Below are 27692 nucleotides of genomic sequence, written 5' to 3' on the forward strand. Positions count from 1 at the left end.
GAACAGGCTCCTGACACCTGCAAGGAGCAGCCAGCAGCTCTTCCTGTTGGACAGGTGTGCTGAGATAACCTGTGGTTTACTTCAGGCACAGATCAAGTTCCTTAATCACTCCCCATTGTTTTTGGGATCCTAGGAGTGGTCCCCTCTTCCCTAAGGTACAGCCAGTGTCTCAGTGTAGGTGTAGAAAAAGAGATTACAGGTGACCTCACCCCGATAAAGCCACAGTTGTTAATTACCAAAGAAGAGGAACAGCCTTGCCCTCAATGGGTCATAGCTGTGACTAAAAAAGATAAGTGTGAGATAAAAGAGGTGAGTTGGCAGGTCAGGGGAAACCTGGAGGAAGGGAGCCCAGAGGAAGAAGAGAAGTCTGGGGAAGTAGGAACAATCCAGAAAGAAGAACAAAACAAGTAAAAGATGTGCTGTGAGGTCAGTCTGGGTCTGATGGAGTTGGAGCCTGCAGTCACAGCTGAGCTGGGTGAAAGCTGTGTTCAGAGTCTGTAAACCAACACTTGCAGTCATATTCCAGCAGGAAGTATCCAGCAGTCAGAGCCTGCAGCTGGACCCTACAATAGGAGCTTGCTCTACTCAGAGTCAGGATGGCTAAGCTGTAAACAAGAATAAATTGGGACCTTTTCCACATTGTTAACTGAGAGTCTGCGTCTTAGCACATTCTACCCCTAATGAGAGGTCTGCTGGAACACCTCAGTTTGGATTTGGGGTTATAAACCCTTTGTTCCCAGAGCCAGAGGTACACTGGCCCTACCTGCCACGCAGCCCACGCTCCAGAGATAGGCTGCCCTGTGGATACACTTCCCTTCTTGGAAAGAAGGAACTGTTTGTGCTTTGCCTCTCATCCATGCAACCAGGAGGTGGGAACCACCCATGTTTGGGTAACACCTTGAACAAATCCAGCTCCTGAAACGGGAGTGACCTGAGCTCCACGAGAGTGGCCACCCTTTGTGGAATGCCATTTGCAGCTTACAGCCACAGGGATGTAAGGAGATGTGGGTGCAGGAACAGCTTCTCCACCGGTCATGATGCTCTCTGGAGCAGCTCCAGGAAGGTCAGCTATACTGCTTTCAGGGTGAAATCTACCTCTCAGCTTCCTGAGACTAAGATAGGATATCCCAAGGCAGCTGATAAAGAGGGAATAATCTACCAATTATCTGGGCTGCAGCACAAGGGAAAAGGGGAGCAAAGGCCACCTCCTACCTACAAACCAGAGAGGTAACGAGCACTCCCTTACCTGGATCTAGTGGTTTACAGGCACAAGAGTAATGTGTGATGAAGTCCACCTTGAACTGGGAGTTGATGGGATAATGATCTGCCAGCTTGATCATCTTCTTGAAAGCATCATAAATGAAGATGAAGCTGATGAGGGAAGAGAAGCCCTCCTCGGTGAAGCGGGTGAAGTACTTGACCAGGAAGCTGGCGTCGGTGGCCACGAGGATGAGACACTGCAAGGCTGACCAGAGGCCGATCCACAGGCGGAACTCCAGGTAGTCAAAGTCATTGTCCCTGCAACAAGGCACGGGGGCAAGAAAGGGTTAGCTAAGATCAGGAAGTGCAAAGCAGATGTTACATGGAATGAGGCTGAGATGGCACATGAAGCCAAGATCTTCTCCCAGAGGGTGGCTGGACACAGAACAGCCTCCCCAGGGAAGCGGTCACAGCACCTAACCTGACAGAGATCAAGGGCATCTGGACAGTGCTCTGAGTCATATGGTTTAGTTTTTAGGTAGCCTTGCCAGGAGAAGAGAATTTGGCCTGCTGATCCTTATGGGTCCTTTCCAACCTGGGATATTCTATGATTCTGTGACAAACCCTGGTGCTGGGAATGGAGATGTAGAGAAGCATGCACCCAACTGCATCATTCCCTCCTGGGAACCATGGCCCCTAGTTTGCTGCTTGGGGCTGAGCTCCTGTGCTGGCACAGAGACCCAGGGTGGCCTTTTAGGAATGAAAAAGTGCATAAAGGGAAGAGGGAAAGGAGCAAGTAAGAAACAAAGTGATTTAGAAAAAGAGAAGGGAAAAAATAAAAACAATAACACAAGACCCGAGTGACAACCCTGAAATATGTGGAATCAGTGCCTGAGGGGCCAGGAAGTCACATCCATCTGAAGGCAGCTGGCAGAAACCCAGGTACACTGACTCCACACCACTGAAGAACTTCAAAAATTTTGAACTATAATATTTTGGCTTTTACTCCTCAAATTCCTGCAGCACTTCTGAAGCTGACAGAGTATGTGGAAAAGCACCATGTCCTGTAGGATTGGTTCCTCAGGCCAGACACACAGCTGGGTCTGCAAGGGGTTTTTAGGGATCTTTGCAGACACACACATAGAGTCACACTTCTAATGAGTCAGGAGATGGGAAGTTTTTCTATTTTTGCTCCTAGCAAAGAACAGCGTGTTGTGAAAATGAACACCACAAATGCATTATGAAACATCAAAGTACTTAGTTCCAATTTCCTTGTAAGAAAGCCTTCCTTTGAAAAATCCTACATTTCTGCTCTGGCAGGTTGTTAGGACAATGGCTTTTATAAACACCACCTCCTCCTCAGGTTAAAAATAACCACCTTCTCCCTCCCAAAACAAAAGTTCTTTTCTGTCTTGCTTTCTTCCTGCTGTGTGCTGCACCTGGGCTTTGTCATGCCTGCCAGACACCAACAGGTGCAGTGTGTCCATTCCTGCCTCTATTCATTTATTCCAGATGAAAGAAGGAAAGAAAAATGCCCCCCTCTTGCTCCACTGTGGAACTCTCACCCTTTGGTAGCTTCCAATTTCCCTCTCTGGGATGATCTAATTTTCCAACCATGTTTTCTAGCCCCCATCCCTCCCTACACGCAGAAACACAAGTCCTGCACAACCTGCCATGCTGAGAACACAGACTACAAGGGATTTGGGATGTATTCTGTGTGACCTAAAGTGATCTGCTTGCAGAACACCAGCCAAAGGATCACCAGCCCCGTGGGTGAAATCATCCATGACTCTGCTGATTCCTTTGGGGATTCCAGTGTATCTGCTGGTAGGGCAGATGTGGGAATAGTAAATGAGCACATCTAACAAAACATCCTCCCTTTAGCTCTGGGTGTTAGCTGTAAACAACATGGGGGGAGCAGAACCTCTTCATACCAGTCAAAAGGAAAAAACCCGAGTGCCTTTCAATGCAGGAAAGCTCCAACACAGAATTCTGCGAGCTGTTTCTACCACAGACACTTCTGCTTTCATAAATAATACCGATTATTTCAAAGGACTACTGGACAAATTTTCAGCGACTTTAAGACCCATGGGATTTTGTTAGTGAAGAGCAGGATTCATTTCTTTGCTCCTATGGGAGTCAGAGCAGCAGCACACCGTAACTAGAGCAAATTCCTCACAGAGGACTCAAGTGGCCAAAGTTTTTTTTCAGGAGGCCCCACAGAGACAGGCAGCCACACACTGGGCAGCGCCCTGGGACATGCGTGCCGGGAAAATCCCTGGTGTGATTGCACTGGATCTCAGGGAGGAAGGAGGTGTTTCATTTTGTGCACTAAATCCCCTGTTTCCCCAGGGCCAGCAGCTCAGTGCTGGCTCCCTGGCTGGGCTCTGCTCCGTGTGGGCATGGCTGCCCCGCCTCTCCCCCACATACTCACTTGCTGAAGTTGAAGAGGAGCCGCTCGAAGACCAGGACGGGCCCTGTGCTGCTCAGGATGGTGAGGGGCTGGCCAGCCAGAAGGCAGAATATGGCACCGGTGACAGCCGTGCCCAGGAAGCTCTCCAACACGCCCTGGGGAGACACAGGGGAGGATCACTCCTGCAGGACAGCCCTCCCTAAACCACCCTCCTGTTGTGACCCTGTGACCAAGGGCAGAGCTCAGTCCCACACAATCCAGAGTTACTCAGGATCACCACACATGCTGAACAGCCAGCAATTAACAGCATGTGCTGATCCTCCCTTCCACCGTGCTGCAGCTTTCCTGACTTAGCAGGGGTACTGCAAGAACTGAACTCCAGGTTTGTGTCTCTCTTCCTGGAGAAGACACGAGTTAGTGTTTCCACTGAGGAAAGCAATAGGCTGGCTGTCTTTGGGGACTTGTAAGGATGAGCCCAGTAAAGAGCTGATCCCCTCCACTCCTCTTGCATTACTCGTAGAGAGGGCCCTGCTCAGTGCCTGCCCCAGCAGCAGCCACATCACTGTTTACAACAAACAAGACACATGAACTGTGATGTAGTAGCCCCAAAAATACTGCAGTTTGGGGGGGTTTTGCTACTTAATAGTAAGTACTCTTGAGACTTTTGGCCATAATTAAGTGATTCTTAACTTGAACTAGATTTGGAATCAGGTAACATTTCCCCTTCTTCCTCTAATTTAAAGACTGCACCCTGTGCAGAGCAGACAGGATTTGCTCTGCTACCCCCTGACAATCCAGTGCTGCTCACTGGTGGGTCCTGGAGGCATCTCCATTCCTGACTTCCATGGGTCTCAGAAAAGGCAAACTGTACCGGAGAGAAGGGGGCTGGGCACTGCAAAAGCTGCTGGATCTTACTCTAGCCTGTAATGCATCACAGGGGAGTGCAGGGTTCCAGATATGTGCCCTCATTTCCTATGTTTGACTTAATTAAAGCTGCATAAATTAATAATTCAGTCATTGTCATTTTGAGCTTAATTATCACTAGGAGATTTGACTGAACTGGACTGGCTGAACTGAATCTATCTAAATACAACCTCCTACTTTTCCCATTATTCCACCAACCCAAAGCACCAACAGCACAGTTAACAGAGAATCCCTTCTCTTTAGGCTGAGCTAAGCCTCTGATCCAGCCTGTCCATGGATATGTGGCTGGTTCTCAGCATGTGACCTCCCACCACTACAAAATTCATCTTTCTAAAGACCTGACATTTCTCTCCTGTGTCACTCATTTTCCTAATTATTTTGGGATTTTCTTTTCACCAGAGAGGCCAAAGCCCAGGTATTTCAGGAATCAGACAGAGGATTCAGACTTAGCAAACTTAATTGGACTAAAATGGCACACATGAGAGCAGATCAGAGGAACTTTTCTCTACGGAAGGAGCAAAGACCTTGTCTCTTGGGCCTGCTTTGATTCACCATTTAAGAAACCTCTGTACAATTTGTCAAAGGACAGCCACAGCAGCAGAGAAAGCAGTGAAAACACAGAACACCTCCATTACTGTGCCAAGAATTCCAGCTTTGCCAGTGCCCAAACACTGCTCTGACTGGACAGCAAAAGGCAAACGCTGTGTTTGCTGGTTCTCTTGCTCTTGCTCACCTGCATGTTCTCCGTAGCATCCCCAAGCAATCCCCCAAAAGTGATGGCATTGGTGACAGTGGCCAGGTAGATGAAGAGGATGGCTGAGAGGGCCTGGATGTTTAAAGCGTCGTAGAAGTCGCTGGCGAAGAACGGCGCTTTCCTCTTGATGTCTTTGATCAAGCCCCCACAGAACCTGCAAGGACGAACGAGAGGAGACTCGTGCAAGATGTTTCACAGTGGAAGTCACCCTGCTAAGTCATCACAGACACTGCCAGCAATGAAGGATTACCTCAAAGGAGTGAGATCACCACATTACAAACAGTCTTACCACAGCTGTGGCAGTCCAGGGATCTCAGAGAGAATGTTGTAAGGAGAGATAGTATCTCAAACATGTGATGCAGCTGAAAACACAAATTTCAGGACTACAAGCCACGTTTCTGCTGAAACAGATCACTACAGTTCGTATTTCAGGAAGCTCATCTGTTGTTTTTTTCCCCCTAAATATACTAGTTGATGTAATAAAATAGATTAACTATGGTCTAAATCCCTGCCTGAATTTCTCCAGACACCATGGCTGGGCAAGCCAAACAATCTGCAGCATGGAAAAATGCTTCAAATTAATAACTAGGAAAAGAACTAGAAGTAAAAACACAAGAGAAATACTCTTGGACAACGAAAGAACTTACTCACAAACATCCCCTTTTGTATGATCATAGACAAGAACATAAGAGTATTTAACTCTTACAAACTCCACCTGGCACTGACACTGCCAGCACAAGAAAGGTTTGTTTAGCCTCTTGTTCCCCTGCTCACAGCTCCCCACCTATGCCAGGACTGCACAGACACTGTGGCAGACAGGCACATGCCACCTTCTGACCCCAAATCAGGATGCTCCACTGCCTCGTACACACCAATGCAGTGTGAAGACTTTTCTCCTAGAATTTAGACTAGAACTAGAACTGAAAAAGAAGACACAGCATGTGAGGGAGGGCACAAAGCCACCAAGAATCCCTGTGCACGGATCTTGAAACGCTGAGTTTGCTGTTTCATGGCCACCTGAGCAGTATTCCCACTCCAGTGGACTTTCACATGGCACAAAGCAGAGCAATAAAGCAGAGAGCAGGGCCTGGGGAGCTATGACCTTCTCTGTTTCTATCCCTATCTATGCCTATTCTATTTCTATCTGTATCTATAAAAGCCTTCAGCTGTGCAATTCAACTGCAACACTAATGTCTGGAAAAGGGAACATCTCTGCTTTTGGCTAAGGCAGCCCTTCAGCAATCCAAATGGATTGACTGAGACTTGTACCTGCCATGTTTATGTCCCTCAAGGCTCATCTGACCTCACAGGCTCCCAACAGGGAACACCCACCAGGGCCTTCTGTCCTATTTAACGGTTCTTTATCATTCCATGAGCACCTGAGTCACGACATTCTGCGTTTGCTGAAGCGGGATGTTCGGAACCCTTCCAGCAGCCTCACTCTGGGCACGAGCAGCCCCCAGGACACTGTGGAGTGCCCCCTCAGGCTGTAAGCCAGTCTCTGGGGGTGGCAGTCATGCAAGGGAGGCACTGCAGGGTGTCACCCACCTGCCCGTGCGCTGCAGCTCCTCGCAGTCGCCGTGGCCGCCGCCGCCGTGCCCGCCGTCGTGGGGCGTGTCTCCGTTCATCTGCACGTTCTCCCCGCCCGAGTACATGTTCTTCCTGGGCAAGGACACAGCATGTCACCAGCACCAAGGAGAGCCCTCAAGAGCCTGGCTAGCTACCACCTATGTTATTGTGTGCCTACAACATCACCCCAAAAGAGACAGGCTTTCAGGAACATCCTCCCTCCAGCTACTAAGGAAGGGCTTTCTAAACAGTGACAGACAGGTGCAGGTCACCCCAGACACCTGGCACAACCAAATCACTGGTTCTTCCCATCCCTTCCCACACATCATGCCCACTGTCTTTTGCCACAGAGCCCCTCTGCTGCTATTACCTCTTATCTGAAGAAGGGAGAGACTTGGGGGGCTCTATCCTAATGGCTGGATCCCATTCCCCAGGGGGGAGCACAATGACTTCATCCAGAAATTCATCAATGCCTGCAATCAGGTCCTGACGGTCCTTGGCTTTATAGGCAATGTCATGGAACACCTGCAAAGAAAAGAGACTCCTTGTGGAAAAGGTTTGCATTTTCTGTGGCCCTGACTCCAGAAGCAGCTACTGAGCTCTACAAAATCAATTTAATTCTTTCTCAGAAACCTCTGAAGAAGTATCAGGACATGTATCACAAGGAGGTGTGACCCTCAGAAAGCCCCTTCCTTTGGCTGGATAAAAACAGAGATCCTTTCCTTGCAGGCATATATCTAATTTCAAGCAAAACATCTATTTCTAACCTTTAAAAATGTTAGTAAAGCAATTATCTATTTCTTTAGTGCAAAAGAGTTTTCCTCTGCATAAGGACTTTCAATCACACTCGGAGAAGACAATTTGACAAAGGCACCTACTTCAGTCTATCAAATCCAGATACATTTTCTACCCTGTGACACAGGACTGATGACAATATTTACTCAAAAACAACATTATAAACTAATTTTAGTGAAATGTTTGGTATTAATCATGAAGAACATGAGAGGAGGAAGAACAAGAACAAATGAGGAGTGGGGGAAGCATGAATGCTGAATTTTCTGCAGGAATCTTCTGGACTGTGTGGAGAGGAGGTGGCTCAGTGGCGGCAGGAAGAGGCTTTGGGGCTATGGAAAGCAGAGCCTTGAGTGACAGAAAGCAGGAGAGCTGTAATTGAGGAGCTGTAGGAGAGTGAAGCAACGCCAAGAAACAAAGCTCATGTGAACGAGCCCCGGCACACAGAGCCCCAGGGACGCCGGAGGAAGGGGCTGTAAGTGAATCCTGCAAGCCCAGCCATGGCAGGGAGGAGTGGCCAGCTGCTCCTGGCTACCACAGCAACCCTGCTGTTCTGGGGACACAGTGCCACACACGGCACCACAGCCTGGGGGAAACAGTCCCCTGGGCATTACCTGGATATCCCTGCCTGCGGGACACTGGCATGGCAGAATGGGACACAAGGTGCACACCCTGACACAATAAATTCAACAGTTAATGCACAGCTAATATCAAAGAGTGATCACTAGCAGGAAAATACACACAGTGTACAAACCCCTCTTAGAGTCACACTTTTAAAAAACATGAAGCCAGAGTCAATAATTATGTCAAGAGATGGAAGTGGCAGGTAATGTGGATATTTCAGCTTTACGTGAATGCTCCTTCCTGCTGAGCAGGCTGGAGGGAAGAACATGGTTACCTGGGAGAAGGCATTTCCCACAGGAGATGCCAGGACACCTACCTCATCTGACATCAGCGTGGCAATGGCTCGGCCGATCTCATGATAGGACTTGGCTTTGCCCTTTGGTCCCAGCAGAATGAAGAGAAATCTGAAAAAAACAAGAGATAGTTCCCATTTAGGGTTGCAAAACAAACTGCTTATTACTTATACAACACCAGACAGAAATCTGACTTTAAGAATTGTGGTGTTTGTTAGAGATCTGGAGGCTGCCAGTGGCCTCGAGCTAACTTCAGAGCAGAGGTTACACCCTAGGCCCACCACATCCTGTGCACCACCAAAGCCTGTCCACCTCCATGGTGATATGCTTCATGGAATCACAGAATAGCTTGTGTTGGAAAGGATCCTAAAGGCCATCTAGTTCCAGTCCCCTGCCATGGGCAGGGACAGCCCCTACTAGCCAGGCTCCTCCAAGCCCTGTCCATCCTGGCCTTGGACAGTTCATTTTTCTCAAGATCTCTTTGGGCAGCAACTACATCCAAGTCACTGGTGAAGAGTTTAAAAAACACCATGATATGAAACCCTAGTCAGTGCAAACATACAGATGACATAACCTCACCAGAGGCACCTATCCCCTTGGATTAAATATTATTTTATCTCCCTAACTCAAATATGATGAAGTACTAAGTTAAATGGCTTGTGAGGAGTGTTATATCCAAACAACTACTTTCTGTTCAAAAGAATCTAGAGTCCTAAATGAAAAAAAGGCAGCAAGTTAGTAGGACAGGATCCATAAATACAAACTGATTGGCATTACTACATAACACTTCTTAATCGAGTTCTTCACGAGGCGTTGGAGTGTTTTACTTGAGGTTCACAGGGAGGTGAGTAAGCCACACACACCCAGGTCATGTCCTATGCTCTCCTCCCACCTCCTGGAACTTTCCCTGCTTCACCAGTTCTTATAAAACAGCATTCAAGAAAAACTGTTCCTCAGCCAACTCCTTCCAGACTCCAGGATGCAAATTAGCTAAACATATTAATATATAAAAAAAGAGGTTCATAACTTCAGGAGTTGCTGCTTGGCCTTCTCCTGGTTTTCCAGGAGAACCAGGCACTTTCATAACCTTCTTCTGCAACAACCCCAACCAGCTGGCTCTTTTCCAGCACAGAGCAGCAGCAACTCACTGCTCCTGCACAACTGAAACACTCTTGGAAACAAGGAGTCTGTGGCATTTTCCAATTCTCTGTCCTAATTCAGCTCAGCACTGCCTTCAGTGGGTAGAACAAGATCTTTTCATGGGCTGAACATTACAAACACAAAAACATTAATGCATTTTGGTGGCCTGAACTAGATTATGTCTGCACAGATTTATTATCCTTTAGTTATGAACATTTCCAGCCACAAAAGCCCTCACTCTCAGCTGTGCCTTACTCCTCCTCTCCCTCTGCTGAAGGCCACTACAGAATTCCTCCCTGCTGCCCACAACACATGCTGAGTTATCCAATCCCATTTCTGGTACCTAACATTGTTAATAATGCTCCAAGGCAGGGAATATGAGTCTCCATCAAGCTGAAAGTCTCTCAGAAATAGTAACTAAGTCCAATGTTTCTCTCAATGCGTTGCTAGAACAGCATTTCTGTAAGGGTTAAAGGCACCTGAACAAAGGAATCTCAGCCAAGTCCAGAAGGAAAAGTGCCTCTGCAGTGAAAAGTCTCTGTGAGGAGGCCAGGGAGGACCAGACTCCTGGATCTGCCCCTCGCTTCCCAAGTGACCTTTGGGCAAGTTGCTTCACTTCATCTGAGACCTGCAGACACCAGCCTTTCCCAGCTCTGCACACCAGACTGTGCAAGTCTGTGCAGCTTATCTCCAGAAACATCTTCTCCTGGCTCATGCCTCATCTTTCTCCCCATCTTCATTGCATCAAACAGCAGCCTTGAACACAGGATTGTGCATTGCTCTGATGAAAATACAAAGCCATTCCCAAGCCATGTTACCAGCTTAGGGCTTCCCCAGATGAGGAGCCCCAAGTAGTGTGGGATTCAATTCAACACAAGAAAACCAAATGCCTTGAAGGTTTTTTCCATCTGACCAGTAGAAAGAAAACTCAGGAATGGCTGGGATGGCTCTATTCCAACTGCATATCTCTGATTTTTCCATTTCCAACCCCTGTGCACTGGAGCCAGGGTGGGAGAGCTGGGGGTGATCACCCTGGAGAAGAGAAGGCTCCAGGGAGACCTCAGAGCCCCTTCCAGTGCCTGAAGGGGCGCCAGGAGAGGGACTTGGGACAAGGACAAGGGGGACTGGCTTCCCACTGCCAGAGGGCAGGGTTACATTGGATATTGGGAAGGAAATCTTCCCTGTGAGGGTGGTGAGGCCCTGGCGCAGGGTGCCCAGAGAAGCTGTGGCTGCCCCTGGATCCCTGGCACTGTCCAAGGCCAGGTTGGATGGGGCTTGGAGCAACCTGGGCTAGTGGAAGGGGCATGGAACAAGATGATGGCAGGGGACTGGAACAAGATGAGCTTTGAGTTCCCTTCCCTTCCAACCCAAACCATTCCTTGTTTCTCTATCTGCAGTAGCTGAAGAGCAGGAAATGTTCACCTAACAGGGCACCCCAGACAGAGGGCCTGGATTAGCCTGGGCCAACACCTGCACGTTTAACCCCCTCGTGCCCTACATAAAAGCATGAGAGAGGCAGACACAGGTGCCAGTGCCAGTCCTGGGACACCTGGCCCAGGGCAGCCCTGCAGCTCCAGCACCCAAACGGGGCTCCCACGGCGTTACAAACCTGGCAGCTGCACAGTGCCCGCCCGGGGCCCTGTGGCACCCCGGCTTTACCAGCAATCAGCAGCTGAACACAACACAAGGAGAAGCCCACAGCACAGAGGCTGGGCGTGCCAGAGGCTGCAGGGTCTGTGGGCTTTAATGCAGGCCCAGGGCAGGAATGCTGGCAGCACCGGAGATGTTCCATCACAGCTCCTCGGGGCCCTGAGGGGATTTCCTTGATTGAATTTCCTAGGATGCAGCCATGGCAAATGGCTCTTCATCACTCATGAAAGCCACCTAATGAGCCTTCCTGCTGTGATTAGGGCCAGTATTTGCTTTGGAGAACAGCAAATGGATAATACTATTTCCTGGGACAAGTGTTGGCATGGAAGGACACGCTGCCTTGATTACTGCTACTGAGTAATGAGGCTGTCCAGCACTCACTCCTGCAGCTAACTTCCTGGCTCCCACCACCACAGCAAGCAACACCTCACCTTACAACTGCTGGAAAGAACTTGGAGATACCTTTAAAAAATAGTCAGTGGCATAAGAGTTGGAAGCTGAAACACTGAAGCACACAGAGATGTTGAGGAATAAATAACCTGCTACAAAATGAAGCCACATCTGGGTCCCTACACTCCTACCTGAATACCCAGCATGAACAGACAGCTGTGAATGTGGCTGTAAGAAACCATTTAATGAAACTCCAAGAAATACAAACACTGCTACTGCCACTAAGGAGCAAAGCTAGATCCTCTTTTCCCTTTCTTTGGTACATAGTAAGAGGCAAGGATTCCAACAGCCACCTCACTTCCACTCCATACAAGGACTGTGATACTGCTATGAATTCACATTGGGCAGCTTAGACAGGCAGGCATATTCAAGCAGTGACTTCAAATATTTAAGAACACAAGATATATTGCTGTTTATGAGACTGAGATTAATTTGCAACATGAGTCACAATGAATAAAATATTTCTCTGACATTTTTCCTTGAGCCATTATGCATTACAAAGCAACAAGCCCCAGCAGAATTGTATGTCCCAATTCACCTGACTTTTTATTTTTGCCCCAGGAGGGCCAGAATTGAATCTTCCATTTGATCTGAGCTAAAGAGGAATAATACATACAGCAAAAATGTGCAGAGGGAATCTGAGATCTGTACAGAAGGGGCAGGACAAAAGCCCCAGGACTTAAATTCAACTGACAGTGTCCTTTACTGCTGAGCTGTTAAGTCAGTGTGTGCAATGGTTTACCTATAACCAAACTCAGGACCTGAAAACGATGCAGCAGCTTCAGCGAGCTGTGTTACTTTACACCACCAGTGCTGACGGTTCTGTGTGTCCTGGGATGGGAAGCACTGGAGAACATCTTCTGGCCAGGTGTTTTCACTTCACCAGGTGAAGTGAGGCTCCCTGCCTGGCTTTCCTTACCGTGTGGGGACAGGGACCTCGGTGAGAGCTCCCAGCATGACCGCCTGCTGCAACCGCACAAAGGCAATGAAGGGGCTCTCCAGGAAATCCACCTCCCCGACCAGCACGTTGGAGGCCTCCGCATCACGGGGCAGCTTCTTCATGAACTTGTTCTTCAGCTGCAGCAGGGAAAGAGGAAGGAAAAGAAAATTGAGTTGCGGTGGGCAGGCTCTTCTCATCTCTGTGCCGCAGCGGTGCACCCTCGGTGTGGATCCAGCCATGGAGAAATGCCATCAGCAGGGAAGGGAAACTCACAGCAGCAGCCACTGGGTTCTAAAGCTCAGCCTCTGCCAGACGCCTTTGTTTGAACTTCAGCAGTGGCAGAATTCATTTGAATGGAAGGCTTTTGAAAAGCCTGCCCTCCGCTGGTTCCCAATCTGCCCCTCTCCCTGGGTGATCTCTGGAGATGCTCTGTGTGTGCCTGGCCAAGGGTGAATGGAGAGGGAGGATGTACTGCCAGCAGCACCAGCCAGGGGGGCACTGAACTGGGCTATGAATCCCTGATGAGCTGCATGTGGTGACTCGGGGAAGGAGAAAAATGGAAAAAGTCTCAGGAAAATACATTAATTGATTAAACAGGAAGAAAACTGCTGGAACTACCCTACCCCTGCATGCCTCAATCAGGATTACCACCAGAAGAAACAGTAAATAAACATCCAGGAGCACTGTGGAGGAAGCCTGGAAAAGTGCTACCAGTTCTTCCACACACAGTGTTTGGGAGCAGGGTGGTGGTAAAAAAATAATGGGAAGATGGCAAACCCACAGCAAACATTCTCACCAGGTTGGTGGTGTTGCTGAACAAGGATCATTCAACACCAGGGTTTGGACACCTGGCTCAGGTGATTCTCTGAGCCAGAAATGACCTGCAGGGTTTCCTGTGGCCACCCAGCTCCTGAGGCCAAAGGCTCCAGCCCCTTCCCCCTGCCCAGCACAGCAACCCACTGTCACTAATTTTGAAGAGTTGCCATTATAGTGGCTTTTTTTAATCTCCAAATGAGTTTTGCAGCACCACTTGCCACTTTCCTAAATGATTTATCAGGCAGGTAATGAGTACATTCAGCACTTAAAATCCATTCTGAACCATTCCCCAAAGAAGCTTTGGAAAGATCTGACTCCTCAGCAGCATCCAGGAACAAGGGAGGGACGGGAGCTTCTCTTTCCCCTGCCAAGTTGAACATTATTCCAACCCAACCACTAATGTTATGTTAAAAGCCAAAGGTCTCCAGCACTGTATTTGCAAAAAGGCACACAACAACCTCAAAATCCCAATTTCCTGAAATGTACTGTAGCACTTGGATCATCAATACCACTCCAAATCGATTGGAAATGAAAGCAGCTCCTAAGTAGCACTTAAGGAAGGTTAATTCCCCCTGGAACTTGAACCTGTCTTTCTGTTTTTCTGTATCTTCTCACACGTAGGTTTAAGATCAACTTCCCACGACTCCCATGAACACCTGCCTCCAGGGGTACTTTCCAGGATCCAGGCTGCTCCATCACCCAAGGATGCTTTAGAGGGCCACTGTGGATATGGGGAGAAACCAGGTAGGCAAAACTGCTCTCTGCATCAAGAAAAACAGCAAAAGTGAAGGCAATTCTGGTTAACTAAACTTTCTACAAACTTTTCCTTTCCTCCAAAAGAGTGGCATTGATTGTACTGGAAGACAGACATTTTCCCTGGAGCTCCATGGAGGGAAAGTACATCACCCAGGCTGAAAGACCTCAAAATTGGGAATGTCTGCTTGCAGCTGTGAAGATGAGAAGATGTTCCAATGGGAAAAGCAGGCAATCACTCCCACAATCAATCACAGGGCTGCATTCCCAAGAATGAGATCTAGCCAGCGCCTCCCTGTCCATGGGTCCCCAGGAAAGGCAGGAGGGTTTCTCTAAACAAGGCCAATTTCTTTTTTAACCTCAGTGCTGGCTTTGGCACAGATCCCCTGTTGACATGGAAACACTGGGTTGAATACACAGTGTCTACACCACAACAAATAAGAAGGGTTTTGTGCCTCCCTCTGACTGACTGTATTCATTCAGAGCCAGGCTCATCCCACATCCAAGCCCTCTGGAAGCAGAGATAACACCAGGTCAGGAACCTCCCTTTATATCAACATACATTCCCCTTCTATATGCTGTTGCATCAGCTCAGGAATAGCAGGTCCCTGGGAAAACAGATTTCCTTTCATGTCCCCTTTATTTTACATGTTAGCACTGAAGGAGCCTGGTGGTTCAGACACTCAGAGCTGCCAAGGACATTCTAATAGAGCACAGCCAAAGGATTTCTGCAGGAGGAGGGACTGGAATGGGACCAGCAGCAGGAACTTCCCCACTTCCTATGGTCTGCTGGCACATGGCACCAGAGGGGCTGATAAAGCATCTACCTGACTCTTTTCAGTCAGAGCTTTAAATGTTTTTAAAATATTAAGATGTGGCTGCCCCATCCCTGGAAGTGTCCAAGGCCAGGTTGGACAGAGCTTGGTTGGAAGGTGGCCCTGCACATGGCAGGGGGTGGAATAGGATGATATTTAAGATCCCAATCTATTCTGAGATTCTATGAATATGGTGCTAGGGAAAAACTTGATCCAACAACTTGATGTTCAGGAGCTGGAGGAATTCTCCAGCCATTGAGAGATCCTGGTTTTATGGACATAGCTCCAGCACCACTGGTGTATCCGGCAACAGAGAGCTGGGAGCCCAGGAGAGGACAGGAAGTCTAGATGCTCACTTATTAATTGGTAGACAGAAAAGAAGAATAAATTGTCCCAAAATGGCATTGCTTGTCTCTCCAGGTGAAAACGCCCAGGGCATTAACTGCAGCCAACACCTCCTAAAATACAACAAATGGAGGCAAATCCCTTCTCTGCACTGCTACCTCAGGAGCAGTGCTCTGCAAAAACAAGCACAATGAAAGGGAAAACACCTCCCTCTTCCCTAATTATCTTTATAAAATGGCAAACAAGCCCAAAACAAAAATCATGACAAAAGAGGAGACCCCAAATCTGTGGCCCTTGCTGAAGTTGTTTCTCAGCAGAGTGGTTTGAGTCGGGGCCTGGTGGCTTCTGCAGGATACTGAGCCAGCCTCTCTGCAATGCCAGTGCATCCAGGCACCATTCCCACAGCAGACAGAGCCACTGATGCAAACTGCCTGCTTCAGGAGTCACAAGGAACACCCCTGAGCCAGCCAGAGCTGTCCGGGTCCCTGGCAGTAGGGATGAATCCGGGATTCTCTGACACATCAAACACCCTCTGACATGCATGTGAAACCTGAACCTTACAACATCCAGAGAAAAGGAGCAGGAACACTACAGATCAAAAGAGTATGCTGGCTATAAATTCCCTAGAGTATTAGTTGCACCATTCCAAATAGCATTAAAGGCTTCAGAACTGACTCTTACGGATGCAGGAAGACAGGAAAATGACTGAAGGCACAAAGAAGTTTGGCCAAAGCCTTTTTTCCTCTAAAACACAGGCACACAAGCCTCAATCTGTGTAAAACCATAGACTGATTAAGGATGCAGGAGGGCAATCCTGATCCATGCAACTGCTACAAACTGACCTCACCCATTGCAGTTCTCACAGGCACAGAAATAAATAAAAATTGGCACATTCTGTGTCTCCAGCAGACTCCCCCCTGCCTGTATGGCCTCACTAACTGTCCAGCTTCCAGATGGGATGCCCAGATAACAACAGCCAGTCTCCCTGCTGCCAAGGCAGGGGAACCTGTTCCCTTTGCAGCTCATGTTGTGGGAACATGATGGATTGTTGCTGTGCCTCCTGTATGGCACACTGAGTCCTGCTCCAGGAAGTTGCCAGGCACCACCACAATGCCACAAACTCAATCAAGGCAGGACTTTGAGTCCATCAGCCATGAAAACTGAGCTCTAAGGTGAGGTCTCAAGGCGCTGAGGACAAGGCTCCCACTTGTGCAAAGTTCATCAGCAGGACACAGGCTAATTAACTGAGAGGATTTTTGGAACTCTACACTTAGCAAGAAACAGTTCTCACTACCAAGAGCCAGGCATTATGTACACTGCAAGTTAAGAACTTTGGAGCACGCTCCCAGCTGCTTCTATTAACAGATTTCCCTATTAGTGCTACCAAAACATCTATTTTTATATCCAATTCTCCACCAAAGTCCATTATCTGAATTTCCAGAGACACAGGAGGGGCAGTGGGGACTGTCTACACCACCGAGAGCTGCTGCAACACTCAGCTCCAGCTATGGGCTGGGTCTAGCATTAAAACCCCAGTTACAGTGGGATTAAATATAGCACAGCAGTTTGTGCAATGACAAGAAGCTATTGAACAATCCTCCTCCTTCCCCAGGTGTGGCTGTGTGTATTAAAGGAAATAGGTATTTTGGAAACACAGCCAATACAGATGATACTATTACATACTACAACACTGCAGGTCAGTGCAGAACACACTGTTCCCCTTCTCTTTCCATGGAAGTGCACTTCTTTAGGCAAATATCTATTTCTTTTAAAATATTTCATTAGCCTGAACTCACTTTTCTACCCCAATTATGATGCTGTGTCCCTTTCAGGATGCACTTACAGAAGACTGTGACCAGCCATTGAGGGACAGGAGTCATCTCCAACTGGCCAGCAATGCTGTGCTACCCAAATAATTTTCCAAAGTGACTCTCATTTGCATTCAGGATGACCATGGGACTAGGGAACGCTGAAAGATGCAGACAAAAAAAGAGATTCTCCGAAAGAAACAGCCAGGCTTTGAGAATAGCCCACTTTTTGAACCCAGACAAAGCTTTTTTGAAACTTGCACAGAGACGTCATTCAGCCAGCAGTTTTCTAAGAGCTGGAATAAACTTACTGTCACCCCTCAGAAGCGGCAGCCTTGGGGAAGGACGGAAACACACACAAAGAGAGCCCGTACGCCATAGCACAAACATTACCCTAGTCTAAGAAAGAGGTCAAATCCCTAGAGATTTGTCACTAGAGGCCAAGTTGAACTCGATTACTGACTGCATTTTGGGGCTGCTCTCCCACATGACCTGTCAGCACAGCCTCCTTCCTGCTGGGACGTGCAGGCGGAGGTGGCACCTTTGTTCCAGCAGCTGCTGCAGCAGGGACACGTTCCCCTGTGTGCTCCTGTTCTACCCTGTGGTTCCTGTGAACACTCAGCCCAGGGTGTTCCTCTGCAGACCCTGGTAACCCCTCAGCAGGAAGAGGATCCAAAATACATCACTCCCTGGGTATTTCCCCTGCTTTCTCATGGGGATCAGCAAGATGCCATCTATGTGGTGTCACTTGCTTCAGACCTTGTAAGAGTTTCACCTGCTGTTTCCTAGGGTTGGTGATTAAAGAGTGGAGGAACCAGCCACAGGACTCAAAAATACTCACTCCTTTTTCAGGGCTAAGCCCTTTGCCCAACAGCCAGCTCCTCTCCAAACACATCCCTGAGAGAACCTGGAGCTGGAGCTTACCTGGTCCTTCTCAGGCTTGTCCGAGATGTCGTTGAGGCTGGTGGAAGTCAGGTTGCGGTGAGCCATGGCTGGGCTGCCTGCAAGAACAACATCCACACCAGTTACAGCACCTGCTTGGATCCAGTCAGAACACAGAGGCTCAGGCTACAGCAACACCTGTCCTTGGGAGGCTGATGGGGGGAATTCTTGACCCTGACAAGCTGCTTTCTGTCACTTATGTGGCACAGGGGGATTTAAGATGCTAACACCTCATCACCTCTGACCCACAGCAGTCCAGTGACTCCCAGGACAGCAAAAATGTCAAAGGACTTTCCAGAATTCCTGCCTGTGGGAGAAAAGCAAAGCAGCACCCCACTACTGGCCACATCACCCAGGAGCCGCCACAAACCCATGCCTTCACGGGCTGGGACCTTCCAGGGTGCAAAGCCTGGCCTCAGCTCTCCCACGTGGCTGGCACCTGCCCTCCTTAGCATCCCTGACACTGCACACAGTGCAGGCAGAGAGGGAGGGTGGCAGCTCCTGCTCCTTTGAGACAGCCCCAGTAAATGCCTTCCTTGCTCCAGGTACACTCATGAACTAAGCTCATGAACGTAAAGCATCTCGCTGACCAAAACAATGTATCTGCCACACTGATGGGCCAAGAGTCACCAACTCCTGTCACTCCAGAGAGGTGAAGAAACTCTCCAGAGACACAGCAGAATAATTAAACCTAGAACAACCCAAAACGCAAAAACAAACCAGTAGTAAACAAAGACTTCTGGGATGGATATGGGATCAGAAATCACAGTGGTCAGTATGAATTGTTGAAATAATCCTAAAATCCCTTCTCATCACGTTTGCAGGAACCTGAAAGAGCACCAGAAGCTTTTTTCCCAGAGTTTCTGACCATGAACTTCATTGGAAAGAGAGGAAACATTTAAAGAAAAAAATGGTAAGGAAGCATCTCCCAGCTGAGGCTTTGTTTTGAGACAGTATTTATTCGATATTATTAAAAGCAATGGCCAAGTTCTCAGTGTTCATCAACTCCCAACACAAACAAACTCAATAATAAATCAGCCTTAGGAGCAAATAAGTGGGAATAAAAAACTCTGGACTTCCCAGAGTCCTGGGTTTTCTTTTCAACATATGTGGGGATAGATTCAAAGCAGCTGTACCTGCTGTGTGTTACTGCCATGTCCAGCAACATCAGCACAGCCAAAGCCAAGCCAATTAGACAAATCATGTATTACAAATGGGGATCCCCAGCTTCAACTCTTCCTGCTGTTATTTAAGACCCCATTTAGCTGCTGTTTTTCCAGATTACATCATTTGCTTGCTTTGTTTATTAGATTCCAAGCTGACTGTTCCCTGGGATATAATGACCCTTTTCCCAAGAGGAGGTGGCTTGTGCCTTTCTCTCCCCTTGCTACCAGCCTCCTTCTCCTAATGGGCTCCACATAGCCACACGAGCCCAGAGCCACAGAACTCACCACAGTTCCACAAAACCGTGTGGAGTACAAAGCTTTGGCTGCTGAGACCCCTGTGGAGGAGTTCAGGCACACGACACTCACCCTGAGGGTGTTTGCTAACGAAGGATAATTTCCTGATCCAGGCCATTTCCCATTCCTGTCTCTCTGGCAAAGGTGACATGAGCCTGTCCATGGCTGTGCTCAGCCAAGGACTCATGAAGGAAGTATGGCAGGCAGTCCAAACCCCTCCATGCTATTATCTCGTCCTAGGAATCAGCTCCACAGTAATCTGTCAAGGGGAATACCCTGGAATTCACACCCTCTGGGCCAGCAGTGCCGTAAAGCTGTGCCTTCCTGGGAGGAGCAGGGTGCTCCTCTGGGATCAGCAAGGCTCCCACGAGCCATGTCTGACACAGGCAATCACACAGGAGTGGTGCCAGAGCCCTATCTGGCTCACCCCAGAGAGATCAAGCTGGCAGACTACTTCAGGATAATTTATATGAAAATTAAAATATTTCAGCCCCTTTAACAAAGAATACTTCAAGAGACAAAAAAAACAGTGCCAGCAGCCATCTTAGATGACCTTGGAAGGAGAGTACGGCCTGACCTACCTGCTTCATGCCAGATGAAGGAAGGAAGGAAGGAAGGAAGGAAGGCAAACAGAAGGAAGCAGAGACAGTGGGATCACAGGAACAGCCAGGGCAGCACCGCTCCCCACTGTTAATGCAGCAGCAAGCGTTAGGAGCCGCTGGTGGGAACTGCCACCTCCTCTTCCCTGCTGGCCCCAGGGGCCCACCCTGCCCCTGCCCAGCACTTACTGAGCCATCCCACGCTGGGGCTGCGCTGCACTCCCAGTTCATCGTCCAACGTGCGCGTGGCCAGGCAGGGCACGGAGCTCTCCAGCGGGCTGCGTGCTTGGGCCAGGCAAGCAGGAGACAGCAGCAGCAGCAGAGTGGGAAGAGAGCACAGGGGAAAAGTTAAAAGAAAAGAAAAGAAAATTATGCCAGAAAGAAAGGCTCAAGCAGTGGTACAGAGAAGCCAGGCAGGAGAGAAGGTGTGAGATGCACAGTGCAGTCACCAAAGGCCACTCATTTAGATCCTGACATCTCCTCCGCAGCTCCACCTTGCAGCGCTCTTGTGGCAGGGCTGGACACAGCTTTCCATCCCTGGTGTCTGAAATTCAGGCATCTTTGAAGCAGACCTCAAGGAATGAGTGAGCAGTGCACTGCTGGTGGAACTGAGCAGTTCCAGGCTGCAGCACCATCAGTAACAACAGGTTTTTGAAAACAGAGATCGGGTCATGTCACAGGAGCCAACTTTGAGATCCTGAGCCCATCCATACATACTCAGGCACACCAATCCAGGCTTGAAAATGCTCACCTTAGTCTGCAATGCTTCCAGTGATGCCAATACCTACATTGATAGGGGTTTTCCAAACATTCCTTGGACACCACCTCATTTCTGACTTCAACTGCTCTCCTCTGTGCTGGTATTGTTCAGCTGATGCCACTGCTCAGCTATAAAGGCACATGTGAAAAACTCTGAACTGACTAATGCTGAACCACAGGAGCCATGGCTACTTCATGCCTGGAAGTGTCCAAGAAACAGAGCTTGGAGTAACCTGGGCTAGTGGAAGGTGTCCCTTCCAGTGGCAGGGGGCTGGAACAAGATGGTCTTTCAGCTCCCTTCCAGCCCAAACCCTTTGAGGATTCTAAAGTAGAATAAATCCTTTTCCCCCTGCAGCCAGGTACCCTCCTGCCTGTGCCTCAGCTGACATCTTGCCAACAGCCTGCTATTCCCACTCAACTGTTTCCAAACCGTGCTGCCAGCACAGTGTGAACAAACAGTGCTCAGGAGGTGTTTAGGCAGCACCCACGCGGTGCTGGGAGCGTGCCATTATTTATGGTGCTTAAACACACACACCTAAACATATCACAGTTTTCTACAGGCTCTGCCAACTTGGGTTTAGCAGCATTGGATCGTTTCTCACTTGCCAAAGGCTCCCACGGGTGTTAAATTATACAAAACGCCGGCAGGCACAAAGCTCTGAAAGACAAATCTCAAAATGATAGCAAATGTCGTCACAGGAGGCTGGTAAATATTGATCAGTCCTCAGGCACCTGCAGAAGGAAAGGGGAGCACAGATCCCATGTTATACCATGGCAAACCCCAAGGTGTGCCAGCTGGAAAGCTGCTGGCCCAGGTGCTACATACTGCTCCAGGGGTACAGGACAAGGGCTGTGCCAGGAAGGGATACCAAAAACTCTTCAAAAGCTACTCAACAAAACCAGACACACAAAAACCTGTCAAAAACCCATCAAAAACCCCTGCAGGAGTCCCATCAATATGTAACGTGGAAATATCCTTGCCCAACACTTCATACAGCTCAACCTTCTACTAATGGGAGCAAGGTAATGCGGAGGGATTGCTTAGTCCAGCTTTGTATGCCCACAATTTTGGCCATCATCTTTTTCCTACTGAACCGACAGCAAATGAGTGTTGTGATTTATCCTCCTCCAGCCACGGCACACAAGGAACTACCCTCTCTTGCCCAAAGGATTGAGATTCCTGACAAAACATCCTGCCACAGCAGGACCCACGTGAACCTCTGTGATGCAGTGATGAAGAGCAGGTGTCAGAGCACACATTGGCTGTGTCTCTGCCCATCTGATCACTACCTTACCTTCAAACAGAGCAGTGACATCAAAGATGGGAACTGAGGATGACTCACTCCCAGGGACCACAGAGCCACCCCCATCCCCAGAGGGGCAATTGGGAAAGGACAGAGATGCTCCAGGATCAGTTATGGCAGGGAGATGGGCAGTACATCATTCTTTCTTAAGTTCCTGAATTTTTAGAGGCATTTGGGATAACTGCATGGGGCTTATTCATCTCAGAAGTGAAAAATAAAAACATTTTGGAGGCTCTAACACTTCAGTTATTTAAGTGCTCTGAACCAACCTAGCTAGAGGCACCTCAGGAATTTTCTGAGCCATGGCCCAGGGTATATTTCCAGATTTCAGATCTAGCAAACAGGTCTCACCCCTGGAAGTGTTCAAGGGCAGGTTGGCTGGCTTGCAGAAGGTGTCCCTGCTGAGCCAGTCTAGCAGGAGGCAGCTACACGAGCCTGCAAAGCTGTTGTGCAAAGGGCAGGTGGATGCTCAGACCTGGTGGCAGCATCAATATTGGATGGAAGTTTCACTGACACTGAAATGAAAACAAACACCTACCTGGAAAGAAACTCTAGGGAAATTTAGGAGTGCTTGGGGCTGGTGCCACAGTCATTATGGTGATTAGCTATGCTAAGAGACAGCTGCACTCCTGTTGGCCTCATAAAATTTTTATCTGTCCAAAGGACACGCTGACACTCATTGAATCCAAGGTATATAACCTGATCAAATACGTTCTGTAGTTACTTTTTCATTAAAGTGTAAATAATAAATAACAGTAGTGACTATTCATGAGGTATTTCCCCCTTATGCCTCCTGAAGTCTCAATGCACTTGTACTGTCATGGAACAGAGTGTGCTACACATCCTTAGAGCACATAAATATCCCAGGTGGAGAACAGAGACAGAACAACATAAAAGAAGTGGCTGATGGCCAGGCCAGGAAAGAATTCCTGGAGAATCAGTCCAACTGAGCCACGACCTGCACAGCCCATTCGAACAAGAACAAGAAATGAATGAAATTGAAATCACTTAAAATACAAATAAAGAAGGCCGTTAGCCATGAAAAGTGAGCAGGGGCTGAGTGAGAATGTGAGGAAGGCCCTTTGCCAGCATAACTCTTGCTGGGATAAGCTCTGCCTGCAGAGTGCAGGAGAAGGTCTTTGCACCCCAGAGCTGAGGGCATTCCCTACAAGAGGTGACTGGAACACCCGAGCAGCAATGGCTGAAGGCATGTCTGCCTGCTGCTCAGCCTCCCACACACCATGGCCACAGGCCAGGACTCTGCTCCTCACAGCAAACCCAAATCAAGGGTCCAGAAGGGGTCAGAGTCATGGAGCTGGTAACAGAAGGCAAATGCCTTCATCCAAACCACAGGCAACACACCATGGCAAGGCATCCAGGAGGCCAGGCTGGCTGGGCCTGTAGCAGTGTGGTCTAGCAGAAGGAGTCCCTGCCCATGCCTCCACAGCTATAGGACTCATCTGGCCCCTTCCCTGAAACCAGGGGACTCCTGCAGGGATATTCACCAGGAACACTCCCTTGGTTCACATTACTGCACTGCTCCATCACCACCTTATCAAGGCACTGGGACACCACAAGAGGCATCACCCAGAGCAAGAAACAGTCTCCACATGCACACACACTCCTGCTGCAAAATCAAAGGATGATCCAAGGGAGGAAATATTAATGAAGTGCAAGAATAGGTTAGGGAGGAAGGTTAGGGTGGTTTTAGAAGCCAAACACAGCAAGCTAAGAGGCCTTTGGTGGAGCAAGAAGAAAAGAATTTCTTCACTTGCTTTATATCTGGGTATTTTAAAATGGCAACTTTTAACCCAATTCCCAGACTGCCACAGGAGACAGTTGAGAGAACTCCACGGCATGACAAGAGGCTTAAAACTCCTCTTTTTTTAATCACTATGACAAAATCTCCCTCCCAAATCTCCCCCCAGGGGCAAGCACTGAGTCAGTGCCCAGGCCTCCATAGCTGTCTGCATACACACACACATTTAGGGACACCACTACCAACATGGCACTACCTATTACACCTTTTTTAGAGACAAGAAGAGACGTATTCACAACACACACCACAAAACTATAGGACGAATAAAGCAAGATGGAAATCAGCTTTACCCCACTGGACAATGATTGCATGGCAATAAAATGCAAGCTAGATGTTACTGCCAGGTCATTTTTGGTTCACAGTGCCACCGACACTGTTACCAACATGGAGTGTGCATGGAAGCTTCATCTCTGCCCAAATGTTTCAGGTGATCAGCCTTTTAAGGTTGAGGCCCCACCAAAGATTTTTGTGAATCTCTCTTTGCTATCATTGCTGCTAAACCATCTCCCAGACGCCAGCAAGAGCCCCTCCACATTGCTGCTGCCCCTGGGGTCCCTGTCAGTCCAGTGAAGATGGGGTTAGAGCCGTGCCACGGTGAAGCAGAGCCCCCGCTGATGCACCATCAGCACGGTCTGGCTGCTGCCACGGGTTAGGAAAGCAGTGTCAGGGCCAGCAGTTAGTTCTGGGCAGGTGGGCTGCTGTGACAAGAAGGCTATAGCCAGGTAGCCTCTGCATTACCATTATCGGGGTTGGAAAACATCCTACTTGCACTGGAGACGGTCTTTCCAATGTCGGCCAGCGAGCGCAGGTTGGATTTCTTGGTCTGGTGCCGGTGCTTCCTGAGCAGCGTGTAGGTGACCTTGTCCTTCAGCTCTGATTTCAGCAGCCCCGTCTCAATCTGATTGTCCACGATCATCTCTGGGCAAGGGGGAGGGAGGGGAGAGCAAAATTAACCACAGAGCTCAAAACTGCGTCCAGGGACAGCAGAGAGAGGGGCTGGAGGCATTTTCACCCTGCTTTTTTGAAGGCTTTCTTACCATCTCAGAGCCACATTGGATTTGTATGAAAATCTCTTTTAGACATTCCTCTTGAAACAGAACATAAGCATTTCCATCCAGCATGAGCCACTAACACACACCTATTGCACAGAAACTCCCTTCTGCTCTTTCCTACATGCCATAGAGCCTATTTCAAAGACCAGGGTAAGACAGTTCTTAGCTCAGCAATGGAACCCCTCTGAGCCTGGACTTTAGTGAAGATGCTATAACTCTATTGCAAGTTCTATGATGCTCTCAAAAAGCACACAGGAAAACTTCTATCAGATTCAACGAGGCCTGAGTTCACCTTGCAGGCCCCCAGTAAAATCTAATCTAAAGACAGGAAGAAGTCCTGGAGATGAGCCACTAATTAAATCATTCATTCACAGCACTGAAGCGATGGCAACTATAAATGGCAGAACTTGCTCCAGTTACCACAGGATGCATTATATGGCTTTACTTTTCATGGAGTCACCAGGAGAAAAGACCCCAGCATCCTCAATGCCTGCTTACTTCCCATCAATCCCCTCCTTTCTCCTCCCTTATCCCAGAGGAAAAAGGCAAAAAGGTGGCCAGACTTATGAAGGATGTCCCCTGTGCAGTAAAAATCGCATCAAGTTGTTCCCTTGATGACTTGAGTTCATGCACTGTCCCCTGAGGGCAAGTGGCAGCTCATATTTGTCTGCTGGTAACTTTTATTTGTGCTAATAATAAAAGTTATGGCAAGGGGGAGGCAGGACACAGATCACATTTGCTAACTCAGTGAGCCAGAAAGTCATCCTCTACGTGCTGCCCAAGAATTAATGCCTCTTCAAACCCCTGAGGAAGAGCCTAGCTCTTGCTCTCAAATTAAGACAGGGTGGGTATACACACGTAGGTACCCTTACACAACACATTTGGCTAAAGGCTGACTTTGTAAAGTGTTAGTTTAATAGAAGATTTTCTTGCTGGTGGTTTTGATTAGTGATTTGTGGAGTATTTCCTTCACAACCTTTGTTCAAGTTCATCCTTCTCTATCTGGCACTTCCCTTCCCTGTTGCCAATAAGATACAAACAACAAAGAGTTTTTCTTTGGAGTTTTTCCTTCCTGTGTGTCACTACCAGACACCAGCCAAGTGATCATGATTAAATCACCCTGGAAATCCAGTCCTGGATATCCCTACCTGTCTGATTAAGGGTCTGGATCAGCAAAAACACCCTGCTCAGGACAGTGGTGCAGTGTCACAGCAACAGCAGCCACTGATGTGTAATTTAATCTCCCAGGAATTAGATTTAATTTGGGTGTTGAAGAAGGAGATTGAAGGTGACATCTCGAAGGGACTTCAAAAGAAAATTTAATGTTTGAGGGTTTAAGGTTTCGGACCATGAGCATCAGCTTCTGAATCAGGTTCACCTTCAGCAAAAAACTTCAGAGATTCTAGGGGGAGTTATTTTGTTAAAACTTTGCAAAGCTGTGTTTGGATAAGCAGACACAAAAGCAAGGGAAGATAAATGTTACCAATAAACACTTGCAAACTTAAGTTCAAAACTCTGTATTTAACACCAGAAGCAGCTGCAATTTCAAGTCTTATGATTCAGTGAATGGGAGAATCCCATGCCAGGATAATTTTTGACCTTACTTCCCGAGATGATGATTCAAAGCACTGAGTTCTGGCAGAGGAAGTATTTAATTTTGCTTTTAGATCTCTTCATGTAATGGCTCTTAAACTCAGCATTTTGGTTAAACGTCCCTCCACTGGATGGCTCACTTGGAAGATTTATTTTCTGTAAATTCTCACACACCATGGGCAGCATGATCTGGCTCTCAGCATGTCACCGAACATCATCTCGGGCACAGCTAATTTAAACACCTGCCCTCCAGCAGTGCACCAGCTGATGCTGGGGATGGGGTATCCCATCCTAAACACCTGCCTTCAGTGAGAGCTGAACACCTCACCCAAGAGCAGTTCCTGGCCCGAGTGGCTCTGCATGAATGGTACCTGATGGGTATCTCTGCCCCCAGAGATGTGGCCCTTTCACGTGCCACCTTTTCCACAGTGAACATAAATTAAATTGATGTCTTTTACTCTTCTTCCTGCACTGAGAAGGACTCTTTTTCAGGTACTTTCTAGTTTTCCCCTCTTATTCTTTGTTCTTTGTTTTCCTCTTTTATTGGAAAAGCAGTGCTTTTTCACTAAAACTATCCATAAGACCACACCAGGGTCAATAAAACCTTGTGGGGAAGCAGTGAGAGAAAGAGTCGAGCCAGGTGTACTCACCCACCACCTGTGGGAGGGAAGAGGCCTCCATATCCAGCATGATGGAGCCCTTCTCTATGCAGGTCCTCAGCTCAAACAGGCTGTGCAGGGACAAGGTGGCCACGTGTGGTTTGCTCCATCGCTCTCCACCTTGCTCTACCTTCTCCTCAAACTTGATCCACCTGCAAGGGGCACAGCAATGATATGGGGTTAAGGCAGGGAAAGAAACCAGCATTTCTGGAAATAAGG

At 48.3% G+C, this 27692-nt stretch overlaps 1 protein-coding gene across 8 annotated transcripts in view; it reads right to left on the reverse strand.

The window, feature by feature from the left end:
• The window catches only part of SLC4A4 (solute carrier family 4 member 4), a 143732-nt gene that overhangs the window by 16793 nt on the left and 99247 nt on the right, over nucleotides 1-27692 (reverse strand). For 5 of the 8 annotated variants that reach the window (XM_056490475.1, XM_056490476.1, XM_056490473.1 and 2 more), the window contains 10 exons: nucleotides 27465-27625; nucleotides 24908-25087; nucleotides 18211-18287; nucleotides 12729-12886; nucleotides 8593-8680; nucleotides 7231-7385; nucleotides 6840-6953; nucleotides 5271-5445; nucleotides 3635-3768; nucleotides 1247-1518 (listed from right to left, as the gene is read on the reverse strand). In XM_056490475.1, the coding sequence (XP_056346450.1) occupies nucleotides 1247-1518; nucleotides 3635-3768; nucleotides 5271-5445; nucleotides 6840-6953; nucleotides 7231-7385; nucleotides 8593-8680; nucleotides 12729-12886; nucleotides 18211-18287; nucleotides 24908-25087; nucleotides 27465-27625 (1514 nt within the window). The remainder of the gene's footprint in view (nucleotides 1-1246; nucleotides 1519-3634; nucleotides 3769-5270; nucleotides 5446-6839; nucleotides 6954-7230; nucleotides 7386-8592; nucleotides 8681-12728; nucleotides 12887-18210; nucleotides 18288-24907; nucleotides 25088-27464; nucleotides 27626-27692) is intronic. The other 3 variants (XM_056490478.1, XM_056490477.1, XM_056490472.1) reach the window with 1 other exon arrangement.

Source organism: Oenanthe melanoleuca, chromosome 4 (assembly GCF_029582105.1).
Source record: "Oenanthe melanoleuca isolate GR-GAL-2019-014 chromosome 4, OMel1.0, whole genome shotgun sequence".
Classification (NCBI taxonomy): Eukaryota; Metazoa; Chordata; class Aves; order Passeriformes; family Muscicapidae; genus Oenanthe; species Oenanthe melanoleuca.